General features: G+C 51.0%; 1 protein-coding gene across 4 annotated transcripts in view; it reads right to left on the reverse strand.

The window, feature by feature from the left end:
• The window catches only part of CNTFR (ciliary neurotrophic factor receptor), a 201,613-nt gene that overhangs the window by 73,166 nt on the left and 115,203 nt on the right, over positions 1–13,244 (reverse strand). For all 4 annotated transcript variants that reach the window (XM_059874113.1, XM_059874114.1, XM_059874115.1 and 1 more), the window contains one exon: positions 10,512–10,593. In XM_059874113.1, coding sequence (XP_059730096.1) covers positions 10,512–10,593 — 82 coding nt within the window. The remainder of the gene's footprint in view (positions 1–10,511; positions 10,594–13,244) is intronic.

Below are 13,244 nucleotides of genomic sequence, written 5' to 3' on the forward strand. Positions count from 1 at the left end.
AGATCCTCACTTGGAATGGATGAATGGATGTGGGGCTAATAGAGGACAAGCTCCCTGCAGTGGAGCCCTGAGTGTATGCTCTGCATCACCCTGGTTTTCAGCTGGTGATGCTGTTGTGAGCTTGCCTTCATGCCACTCACATGCAAGGATGAGACTCTGATTCCCCTCTGGAGCTCTGTTACATCTGTGAGGGATGATCATCAACTTCCTTGGTTTTATTTCAGTTTGGATCCTGGAGGCAGCAGGTGTAGGGCTCCTGTGAGTGGCAGAGACCAGCTGAGCATGGAGTGGACTTTTCTCCAAAGAACAGAAGTGCCCTTTGGAAGAGCAGAGCACCCATTCCCCCCGCCCCATCTCTCTGTGAGCAGAGCTGTTATTCAGCAGCATACCCAAGGCCTGGACATCAGAAATGCATGCACTCATGAGCATACCTCATAACACCTCAGCAAATCCAGCAGGAATCAAGCAAGATGGGTCACATGCCGCAGCCCTGCTTGTACATCCCAGTTAATCCCTCAGTGTGATCGTGCCAGCTCTCCTCTGCCTACAAATCACAGAGGTCTTGGCTGGCAGAAATCCTACAGGCTCCCGGCCTTGCAGGTCAATGTTTTCTAGAATCAGCTCAGTAGACCTCTGGCTGTTCTGCAAAGCTCCAGAAGGGATAACTAAGAAGAGCCTGTCTACTGGCAAATGACTTAAATCTGCTAACACAGGTGTGCTCTGGGGGAAATGCTGCAGGCTTTGCAAACCCAAAAAGCTAGGAAGGTCAAGTGTGTGGAACCTGGGATGAAAGGCACTACCTTTCTGTCAACTGTGAGCACCCTGAGGTGAGGTTTTGCCCCATCCATGGGGAATTTTGAAGTGAGAAGTAGATGTGCCTTGTCAGGGACACTCCCTGCACACAGGTACCCACAACTGTGTACGGAGAATATTCTATCCCCTTCTTCTTGTCTCTTAAGTAGAGATGAAGGCTGTTTTACCCCTTGCTGTGAATCACACCCACAAATCCCTTTCCCCAGCACCAGCCTCCCCAGTGTTGTTCTAATCAAGGGAAGGCTGTGCAATGAGGCTCCAGACTGCTCGGCTTCAATTAGCACCTGCTAACAGCTGAGCCTGTATAGCAGTCTTTTCCAGCAAATTGTACACCAAGAGATCAATGGTTCATACAGGACTAATACTGCTGTAACCCCTCCTGCCTCCATCACTGTCAATTGCCTTGTGGTTTCACTTCACTTCTCCACCTGATGGGCCTTCCAGGAGCAGCCATTACAAGGTGACACACATCGCTTTTCCCCTCTGTAACGAGCCTGCCACTGCCCCTCCTCAATCCTTCTTCTCTTTCTCCTTTTAATATGCCACAATTATATTGGCTTCTCTGCATGGATCCACCCCATTTAGTGCTGCCCAAGACCACTTATCCTGAAAGATGCTCTTTTCATCCACAGCACAGACTGCACATCTTGCAAGTTGCTCTGTATACCTTTTACACTCCAGCATCTCCTGGCCTGATTAGGAATCTGGTATTTCCCTTTCCACAAAAGCGTCTGCTCAGAGAAATTAAACCCACCAAGGACTCTGATAACACAGGTTTGTAGACATTGTGTCCCAGCATCTGCCCTCCTGAATATGCTCCATGGTATCTTTGCTCTGTTCCCACCCCAGAAAATCCAGAGGGAGCAGAGATGATGATGTTTTTACTCAATGTCTTGCTGTGCCTGTGTTCACATTATCCAGGGCTTTGCTTGTCCCCAGATGTGTCACAGGTGGGCTGAAGATAGCAGCGATTCCATGCCCAACACTACAGGTGGATGTGCAGGACCTGAATGTTTCAGCCTTTCCTGACTTTTTGGTCCTGGGTTCTGCCTCACACGGCTACTGTGACTGGGGAGCATTGGGAGCATCCACTGCTGAGGTTGTGGGCTCCTACAAATGGTGCCCAGAGCTGCCCCCAGGGCTGCCACATTTTGCTCCTTGAGCCTGACTGGAAATTGGCTTTGCAGTCTCAGAGCATACAGGACTTCAGACACTGGAAACTCTTCAAATGGGATAAACAATGAGTGTTACATTCAGTCAAAGTTCTGTTGGACACATGGGCTGGAGGGAGCAGGCTGCTCTGGAAATATGAGATATTTGGTTCACTGGGATGGCCACATGTGACTTCCGAGGTGAGACCTTTCCAAGCTCTTGGAGGCTAATTGAAGATGAATCCCTGAATCACTGAAGGTTTCCACTCCACCTGTCACAGTTTTATGCGATCTTCCATTTCTGCAAACCTTTGAGGATGTAAGGAAAGGATGAGGATTGCTTCCTCCCCCATCAAAAGGAGCTCAGTGCTCAACAGGACACAGCTCTTCTTCAACAGTCAGTGCTCACATGAAGAACAAGGCCCATGGCTATTCCCTCTGTGCTGGGCTAAGCCTCAGCTTCCTAAGGGCTGAAAATCCATGAAAATAAGATTTTGGCTTCTATCAGCCTTTGGGGGCTCCCAGCTGCTGTGGCAACGTGTCCATTTACCACTACGAGTCAGCAGAGGAAGCCATGCTCCTGCTCCATACAGCAGGACAATGCCATACCAAGAAGGAAATCCAAACCTTTCCTCACAGCCTCTCCCCAGCAAGCAGGCCTTGCTAAGCACTGGGTTTCAACAAGGATTTATTGGATTTATTGGCGAGGACTCTCTGGCTTATGTAGGTGATCCACAAATTTAGTTCTGCCCCCTCTGCACAGCCACAGCCTGGCAGGTCCTGCCCCTGCCCCTGGGGTTGTGGCAGCATTGCCCTGTGTTAGCAGTAATCCTCCACTTGAAGCTTCTCCAGATGTCTAGGTGGTGGACTACAAATCCCATTCCTCCTCCTCCGTTGTCTGTTGATGTGTAATGAAGCCTAAGAAACTACTGAGACATGTTTTTCTTTAACACTGGCAGAACTAATGAGTCCTGGCAGACTGTGATCCTCCTGGCAGTTTCTTCTTCTCACCACAGACATGAACTACTTTCACAGGCTTTGTGGGATCACAGGCTTGTACAAAGCCTGATAGACCCACCCTCTAAAGCTGTGTTTTCTTTTTTATTTTCTGTCTTTGATTCTTTTGCAGATTTGTGATCTGATTCAATACACAGGACCTATTTTTGGGAAGGGTTCCCTTTTTTGCTAGCATCACAGATATTGCCAGCTAGGTTTCCTTCCAAGCTCTTGGATGGCTCATGTGGCACAGATCTCCACTTTACTCCAGAACTTCATCGGCTCCATTTCAAACAACTACTTCCATTTCCAGAAAGTGACAAACTCAGTTCCGGTGACTCCAGACAGAATTGAACATGGAAAGCAGGCAGCTTCTTTGTAATGTCCAAAAACTTTGGTGACTTGCAAAAAGCAAGACTTCAAAGCCCTGAACCATCAAGCTGTTTCCTCCCACCTAACTGCCAGTGCCTCTATTCCTGTCCCTCCCTTCTCTCCCCCACTTGCGCTTCTAGAACATCTCCCCTCCTGCATCTGACACCACCTAGCACAACGGGATATCAATCTTATTGCTGACCTGTGGCTATTTTCCACTCACAGGTAAGAGCTGTGAGCTCCCCAATCTCTGTCTGACAGGCAAGAGCAGTGTGTCCCAGCAGGACAGGCCACGCTGTGCCATGCACCAGCGACTTCCTGAAGCACAAAATTCACAGACAATGTGTGGAAATGAACCCTCTTGATTTCCCAGCTCCAAGGAGAGAGGAGCAAGCCTGGGATGTGCTCCTGACAGGGCTATCCTGCATTTCTGGCTGGACCCCTGTGGGTTGCTCGGCTCTGGAACCTGTGGAGTGATGAGGCAGTGGGCAAGAAAGCACAGGCACTAAAAATAGGCTGTTTGCGGTAGGGGCTGACCACATTTATTAGCAAGCCTGTGCTCTGGCTGACCACAAGGTCAGCTGCCTAGAGCTTGGCCGTAATTCACTCTGTGTCTGGGCAGGAAATCTACTGGAGCTCAGGGGGATGTCCAGTAATAGAAAAATTGTTCCAGGACCTTGGGCTATTTTTGCTGTTTTCTTTTATTTTGCAGGCAGAGAACCTTTCGGGAGATGCATCTTGTGCTAGAAAAAAAGAAAAATAAAGCCAGGTGCTCATGAACAGACAGAGGGGTAGAAATGGATAGGGGAGGATGCAGGTGTTTGTGCCTGTTTGAGTCTGGGGATCTTCTTAGACAGACAGGCTCATCTTCACCAGGGAAGATTAGAGTAACAACGGGTACTCCAGAACTTGATGGGCTCTTAAGCACCCTAACAGTGTGTAGCAGAGTCCAGCGGGGGGTGTCCCTGCAGGTGGAGTTGCTGTCTCTTCTGCTTCCCTGCAGCTGTGGGCTGGCAGGGAAGATGGGGAGGCAGTGGGAAAAACCATCACAGTAATGAATGCTCAAGGGTGGAGATGATGGACCTTCCTTGGAAAGGCATCAGAGGGCAACTTCAATTACAACCAGGTTGTAGCTCTGGCCAGCACGGGATGGGCCAGCAGATTGTCCCCCAGCAGATGCAGCAATCCCACTGGGAAAATGCTGGTTCCCAGCGGATGGCCATGACCCTGGGCTAGCTTAGCTGTGAGCAGCAATGAGCAAGAGGAGGCAAAGAGCAGATGCCTGTCCTTGAACGGCAGCCTTCAGAATGATTTAAGCAGGCTCTGCTGAATGGGGCTGCAGTTCGGAGTGAGGCTGGTATTTTCAGCCAGCTGGATAATGAGAGCATCCAGAGTTATAACAGGAAGGATTAAAAAATGTAATTGCTAATGGGGAATTAATTGTTAATGGGGAATCATCATTGCAGGAGGGTGTTCCCAGTGTGGTCCCACAGGGACATGTTCTTGGCCAATTGCTCATCACTCGTCTTATCAATTATCTTGAAGGCAACATAAAACTGTTGCTGGCAAAGTTTGCCAGTGACACAAGGGCTGATGCATATAATGGAAAGGATGAGTCCATCACATACAGAGTCCAGAGCAGTTAATATACGAGCCTCCCCTCGGCATGAGCATGTGTTTTATGCAGCCAAACACAAGTCCATTCATCTCCAGTGGAGGAATGTAGGTCAGACTCAGAGAATGCAGGATGGTGTCCTGGGGAGGACAACACTGATAAGGCCTTGTCAGGAGCCACTTGGAGATAAAATGCCAGTGCTGAGAGCAAAACTTGGCCAGCAGCAGAAGGAAGTGTCATGGGAGGTAGAAAGGTGCTACATAAGGAGAAGACAGAGCTTTTTCCTGAACTGGCCCCAGCCTGAGCCTGGAAGAAGGCACCATTTCCAGCCTCCCAGCCAGCCACTCTGCACACACTGTCAGTCCCTTTGACCTCGCCTTCCCCAGCAACTGCCTGTGCCCTGGCAATTACAAAAATTCCAGATCACTCTGTTGCACACGCAACTCACCCAGGGGAATGGGTGAAAAAACAAATAACACATGACAGATGTTTGTCGTGTCACTTAATGCATGACTGAAGGACACTGTGATAGTGCTGGGAGGAGAGGAGAGGAGAGGAGAGGAGAGAAGAGGAGAGGAGAGGAGAGGAGAGGAGAGGAGAGGAGAGGAGAGGAGAGGAGAGGAGAGGAGAGGAGAGGAGAGGAGAGGAGAGGAGAGGAGAGGAGAGGAGAGGAGAGGAGAGGAGAGGAGAGGAGAGGAGAGGAGAGGAGAGGAGAGGAGAGGAGAGGAGAGGAGAGGAGAGGAGAGGAGAGGAGAGGAGAGGAGAGGAGAGGAGAGGAGAGGAGAGGAGAGGAGAGGAGAGGAGAGGAGAGGAGAGGAGAGGAGAGGAGAGGAGAGGAGAGGAGAGGAGAGGAGAGGAGAGGAGAGGAGAGGAGAGGAGAGGAGAGGAGAGGAGAGGAGAGGAGAGGAGATACTTAAAATATACTTATGAATGTATACTTGTAGGTAGCACTCCTGCAGAGCTATCTTAGGTTGGATGCACAAGGCCACCCCATCACACCTCTTGATTCCAGTCACCTCAACTCAACTGCATTTGCACAACAACCAAAACCTACACAGATGTTTACAAACAAAACACACAGCCCAGTGTGAATGTACAAACCATCTCCTACACAGCACATCCAGAGAACACCTCTAAATTCAAAGTGTCTAGTTTAAGCATGCCAGGTAGATGGCACTCCCTGCCATGGGCCGACTTGTGTGGAGGAAGCAGAGTGTAGAAAGAGTTGGTCACACCCCAGTCAGCCAAAAAATGCAACACAGACAAGGCTGGGCAATTCTAGAAGGGGAAAGAGGTTTTCCTATCTACAGCTGGTTTCTCTATGAAAAACCAATTTGCCTGGCTTAGCTGTGCATTTTGAAGGCTATTTACTGGTCCAGGCTTTGTCATTGCAGCAGCATTTCTAACAAGGTATGTGCAAACTGGAGCCCCTGGGAGGCTTTGCAGCAGAACCAACTGCAAAAGATTAGTCAGGGCTTAAGAGAGCAAAAAAAAAAAAAAAAAAGGGAGAGTAATGAAACAAAATCTCTCTTTTCCTAGGCTGAGGAATGATGGGGGCTAATTGCTTGTTGCTAGTGAGGAAGAGAGGAGATGGGAGCTTCTTCACCCATCAATAAATTAACCCCAGCATGTGGCATCTGAAGTGCATTCATTTCCAGAGCCTTTTATCTCTTTGTCTCCTCTCCTGGGTGAAAACATAATTATTGTTTAAACATGAGTTAATTCAACAAGGTGAGGATCAATAAAGCAGAATTACTCCTCTTTTAAAAGCAAAGAAATCTCAATCTGGGACAGATTTGGACATAACTCTGGCAGAGCTGATGGATGGGGAAGACACCTTGGTCACAGCAGATCTCCCTCTTTGCAGGACTGCCTTAGGCATTGGGTTTAATAAGAGCAGGTAAGTCCAGCAACAGGCAGTCAGAGCACTCAGTACAAAAAGCTGAAATCACCCATGCATGTACATTTTGTAGCCTGACATGTGGTGAGGCATCTCCACCACGTACACACTTCCCACATAAGAGCTTGGGTTAAACCCCAAAGCTTGTGCTGTGACCTCTCCCAGACCTTTGAAGGAACCCAGACCCTGCTAGGGAGGAGGTCACTGCGCTGCAGGGACCCCCACCAGCTCTGCTCTCACAGAATGGAGGCCTTGGACAACCAAAGGTGTGAGTGTCACAGCAGACAGCAATTGCACTGGTGCTCTGCTCAGCTTTCCCCATCACCTTCCTCCATTCTGAAATAAATTGGCAGCAGCCACTGCCTGGAGAACAAAACACAGGAAGGAAAACTGAGCTATCTAAAATAATGGGAAGTTGATTAGAGGGCTAGAATACCTCTTCTATGAGGAAAGGCTGAAACACTTGGTATTTTTCAGCCTGGAGAAGAGAAGGGTCTGGGTTGACTGTTCAGTACATACATGGGCTACAAGAGACCTGAGGAAGGATTTCTCACAAGGACATGCAGGGACAAGGGGTAATGGCTTTAAACTGAAAGAGAGCAGGTTTAGGTTAGATATCAGGAATGAATCCTTCACTGTGAAGATAGTGAGGCACTGGTGGAATTTGCCCAGAGAAGCTGTGGATGCCCCATCCCTGGAAGTGTTCATGGCCAGACTGGATGGGGCTTTATGCAAACTGGTCTAGTGAAGGTGCTGCTGTCCATGGCTGCGTGATTGGAGCTTGATGACCTTTAAGGCCCTTTCCAGCCTAAACCATTCTCTGATTCTTTACAGGAGGGCACAAAGCTCTCCCCATCTCTCCAGGTCTTCAGCCTGTTCTCCCTGCTGTGTGCTCTCCCATTCTTCCTGCAGCTCCTGTCCATCCCTCCATGCCAGATGGATCTGTGCAGATGGGGACAGCCCAGTAGCTGTCCAGGGCAATGCCCATCTCTGCAGGCAGGCTGGCCCAATCTGGCAGCCCCATTTAAAGCTGTTTAGTCATGCACCAGGGATGACAGTCCCGGACACCCTCTTCCATTGCCCCTCTGTCTTTCCTGCAGCAGGACACCCCAAACCCACTGCTAGAGCCAGAACATTAGTCCAGGCTCTGAGCATTGCCCTGGAGCTGCCCTGCTGGATGTCTCTGGTCTCCCACCACCCAGTGCTCACCCCCTGGGAAGTTCAGTCCCCAGCTGCGTCATGCATGTGAAACCTGAGCAGCCTGCCAGGGATGCAAAGCAAGGGAGCTCTATCACCCCAAAGGTCACAGAAATCCCAAATCCACTGACTTCTGAGCCCCTCCACTCCCTTCCCCCAACACTGGGGATCATCCCAGCCTTCTGCATCCCAGACAGATGCTCTGCCAGCTCCAAGGAGAAGAACTAAAGGTGAGCAGCAGAGGGGTTAATACATGAACAGCCTCACCTTCACCAAGCGTGATGCTGCTTTTATTAATTCATGTGGCACTTTGCAGGACGCTCCAGTAATCACCGTGGTGCATATGAGAGCCAGGAGAGGGTGGCCAGGCCCCCTCCGCCGTGCTCATGCTCACTTAACAGCTTGTCACATCCTCCTCACTCAACTATTCAGTGCTAATGCATCTCTTAGAGTGCTTCATGAGCTATTAAAGTCGAACGTGCCTCAAGTGCATGATAAATGGACTCTATCTCCCCACCACTCCACCGGGTCCCCACCACCAGTGGGATTAATCCATCCTCCCACCCCATTCCTGCTGTGCAGTTCCAGCCCGAGTGCCCAGCTGGTGGGGGATGAGCTCTGGGGTTGGCTGGTGAGGAGAGGCTGCAGCAGGGCAGGGGGTGAACACTGGCAGGGGGGCACGGGGCACAAGCTTGGCATCTCTGGTGTTGACCTGCCTGTGTGCAGCCTCTCCCAGCCGGGCACAGTGGGGTGGGTGGGAGATCTGCTGCTCCAAAGCTCCTGCCCAGAGCATACCTTGAATTTCAGAGAGGTGCCCGGGAGGGACATGCAGTGCCCCTGGGGGACAGATTGAGGACAGTCCTGAGGGTGTCCTATTATCTTGTAAGTAATTTTCTGACCCTGTATGCTCATTTTTGTCCCCCAATGAAGCGGCTACAGATGGGAAGAGCTCTGCCACACTTCTCATACTCCATTCAGGCAGTTGTTGATGCACACAGGCCTCAGCAGCTTCAGTTTTGAGCTGGTGCCCCAGAAACCTCCCTCCCAGACACAGGCAGGCAAGGGAAACAGGAAGGACATGAGGCCATGGGAGGCTATGCTGCTGAACCCCTGAACCCTGCTGTATCACAGAGCAGAGCTCTGCACCAGCTGTCAGGGGCAAAATGTGTGGTCCTGCTCACTGGTGAGCAAAGGCATTTGTTCTTCTCTAGACAACACAATTCGAGTGTGTGCAACCCTGAAGTACCTGGCACTTCTGTGTTTTGTGCACCTCCCTGTGCAGCAGGTCTGGGTTACTATTCAAAGCATCCAAAGGATGCTCTGGCAGTCCTGTTGCCAGGTCCTTCAAAGCTCCCCAGGCAGTGATCCAGCAAGCACAGCAAGAGAGAGCAGCTTTACTTCTCTGCAGGAAGCATCACACCACCATCACATACAGCTCAGCACCCAAATGCTTTGAGCAGGCACCCTGGGAAGGGGTTGGGGACCTTCCTGCAACACCAGTCAGCAAGATCCTGCTGTGTCCAGAGAGTGGCTGTCCCCATGCAATGTGGATGTGCTGCCTGGCTGCTTTGTGTCCAACCCAGAAGCTTGTGGCAATGTAAACCCACCCAACTGGATTTAAGGCAGCTCAGTGGGCACTCTGGCTGGATTCGTCAATTTCACAGAGCCCAAGGATGCAGAGATGTCTTTACTGGAGTTAATGAGCAAAATTCTAAGATCTAAGATCTTCTAAAGCTACTAGAGACAGGCTTCCAGAAAAAGCAGGGAATTCTGGAGGTTCCCCATTTTTTCCTATTTTTGCAGAGCTGGACTCCAAACCAGGACTCAACCATCCCTCAAAATCTTCCTGCTCCTGCCTAGACCCAGGATCATGTGGGACTCCTGGGACTCCTCCAGTTCCCAATGCCACCAGTGACTCTAAAGTGTAATCTCTCTAAAGCCACCACTAAAATAAGCCCTGAACCCTCTGCCATGCAGGAGAGATGTGAGCTAGTGGTGGGCAGTGGGCTAGATGTGTGGTGGCAGTGGGGATTAAGTCACCCCAAGGAGGTGAGAGCAGGATGAAGCATTATCCATCATTGTCACAGGGCCAGGCATCATGGAGCTGTCGGGGGGATCGGAGTTTGGAGCAGTCAGGCTGATGCTTCCTCCCAACTCCTCACCCCTTCATGGGCAGGCTGCATGGGGTAGTGTCCACAAAAGAGTGGGCAAAGGGGTCCAAAGCAGTAGGGATGCAGAGAGTTGTGGGCAGGGCAAGGGGCATCAGCAGAGGAAGATGAAGGATGCCCAAGCCCCACAGTGATGGGCTGGAGGGGACACTTGTCATGGAGAGAAGTGATAACATGCACAGAAATAATATCAGGCACACCTGGAGGGTGCACCCAGATTCCCCCAGGAGAGAGGATCTGAAGGAGCAGCATTCCCATTTTTCTGGACCCCCAGGGCCTGGGAGGTGTGAAGGACTCACCCGGCTGGCTGTGCCTCTGGGCGTACACCACCACCACCGCGGCGAGCACCACGCAGCAGGCTGACGGGACAGGGTTAGCCATCTGTGGAAGCAAACACAGGCAGGAGCAGTCAAGGTTTGCCCCCAGGGCTGAGAGCCCCCAGTGATGGGACTGCAAGGAGATGACTCTAAAACCATCGCAGCCAAGGGGAAATTCACTGCAAAATGAGACATTTTGCTGGGGCACATTTCATCACTTGACAGCCTGTGGCACTTCGCATGGGAGGTGCCTGGAGGTGATGACATGCCTTGCATACCCATCTTCCCCATCTAATTTTCAACATTTTCCTCATGAAAGCCAGCCCCTGGTGGGGCTCTCCTTGGCAGATGGAGCATCATCCCAGGAGCCAGTGCTACCTGCAAATGGGTTGCAGAGGGGTTTTGAGGAGATGGGAGCACATCCAGGTAGTTCACAGCAGCAGTTGATGCTGCAGGATGTGCAAGATACTGATCTCAGCAGAGACCTCAACCTCAGCAACCTGCTGTCAATATCCTGATGGGCCACAGTTGTCCCCCACTTCTCTGGGCTGGGAGAGGGGCAGAGGCTACTCTGTCCTGGTGAGCTGTGCCTTGTCCCAGGGGATGCTGTGGTGCAGGGAGGTGTGGAGGGGGTGACAGCTAAGAAAGCAGGTGATGAAGATATCCTGCCTGCACCAAAAAGCCCCTCCAGGAGTGGACAAATGGCAGCAATATCAACAAGGATACCCTGCACAGCCCTGCCAGGCTGGAGATGCCCAAGCTCTCATTTTCTTGCAGCCAGGGCTGGTAGAGGAGACTAGAGCCAGGAGGGAGCTGCTGGGGACAGCAACAGTGTGGCAGGCCCACCCACCAGGAAGCAAATTGCACCATGCATGAAAAGCAAATTGCACCTTCAAAACCATTTAAGCCTCTCTAATCTCCAGTGCCGTATCGGTAACGTGCACAGGATTGCCTTTTAATCTAGAACATGAGTATGGGCTCATTAGCCAGATGGCATCCATTTAAACCTAAATAAAGGGGGAGCTCCATTGGCGAGAGAAAAAAAAAATCCAGCAAAACATATTCCATTACCCAACATGACAGTTGCAGGAGCCCAGACGGCCTCGGGTTCACAGCAAGCCTTTGCAGGGCTGTAGGGGAAGGCAAGAGCAGCTGGGTGGGATTGCACGAGCAGATTTTGGGGTGTAGCTGAACCAGCCTGATCTCAAATGTCTCTTAGGGGCAGGCATGCTGGGGGAGATAGTGAGTCTGAAGAGGATGAGCCTGGAGATGGGTAGAGAAGGGATCCATGTCCTTTAATCTTTCAATGCTGGGTTTGGGCTCCAAGGGCTGGCAGCAAGAGCCATTCCCAGTGTGCTGGTGCTGCAGAGCACGGACAGGCAAGCCCCAGACCACTCTGCCAGCCCTCACAGGTCACCTTCAGCAAATCATTCTAACTGCCTTTCCCATGCCTCAGTTTCCCCGTCTGTAAAACAGAGATAATGAAGGTGACCTTCCTCTGAAAGCTCTGGGCAAGGACTGCTAAGTGCTAATTACAATCTCCTTATCACTCACTCTTCTTCCCCCCCTGCTTCTCTCATGGCTGCTCTCCACTGCCTTTTCCATGTGTCCCCTCTGTGCCCACAGCATGGCTCCCTGATTGCCACACTGCCTGTGCTCCAGCTGCCATCACAACTGGCACCTCAGGGAGTGGGTGACAGCTGGAACCTGAGGCAGGTGGCAATGCCACATCTTGGGGCACTGCTGGCATGTGGGACCCTGAGCAGCTTGAAAACCACCTACAACCCAGGAGCCAACTCTCCCTATTTACACTCGAATTTACTTTCCACTGAGTATTCCCTTTCTACAGCCCTGGGAGTTGATGGGTGGCAAAAGGACTTGAAGCAGGTGAGGAACCAGGGGCCATAGCCTCCCTTCACCACAGTCCAGATATCCCCAGCTACTGCAGCCACCCCATTTCAGGGGACAATAAGAATGACAGGAGGTGGGACAGGACCCCCCAGCAACCAGCCTGCTCTTTGGAAAGTGTGAGATCTCCTTGTTGCAGCTTGGCTCAGTGCAAATATCATCACCAGCATCCTGCTCTACCTCCCGGCCCTGCCAGGGAACAAAGCCACCTGCTACCCACCCCCTGCTGCTCCTCCCTTGTCTCATCAGCTCTTAAAATAATTACTGCTGCTCCTGCCCATGTGCCTAGGCCAGCATTGAAACAGTTATGTAGCAGGGAATGGTTCCTGTCCCAAAGCACTGATAGTCTCGAGGGATATAGGTGGAGTAAGAGAGAACAGAGGGCCTCAGATAAAATCCCTGAGGACTGTGTGGCATGGCCAGGACACAGGGAGAGGCTTACAGTGACAGCACAGAGAATTCACCACTCGGCTGCTCTCACCCTGGAAAATCTCATTTCTTCTTAGAGATGAGCCCTGTGACCAGGCAGGAGCGGAGCTATTTTAGGACAAAAATCTAGCCAGAAAACCAACTTCTTCTCACTTGAATTGCAATTTTCCATGCAGTATTTGCTTTGTTTGACTGTTTTGCCCAAAGCCATGTTGATTTTTTTTTTTCCCCAAGCACATAACAAAGCCTTCACAATTTCTGCAGATGCTTCCAATGCAAATTTCTGTTGCTGTATTTGCTTGCTTATCTGTTTCTCTAGTAAAAGCCAGCACCCTGGCATTCAGGTGCACAGGCCAGTGAGCAGCAGCTCACCGGGTG

Source organism: Haemorhous mexicanus, chromosome Z (genome assembly GCF_027477595.1).
Source record: "Haemorhous mexicanus isolate bHaeMex1 chromosome Z, bHaeMex1.pri, whole genome shotgun sequence".
NCBI classification, from domain to species: Eukaryota; Metazoa; Chordata; class Aves; order Passeriformes; family Fringillidae; genus Haemorhous; species Haemorhous mexicanus.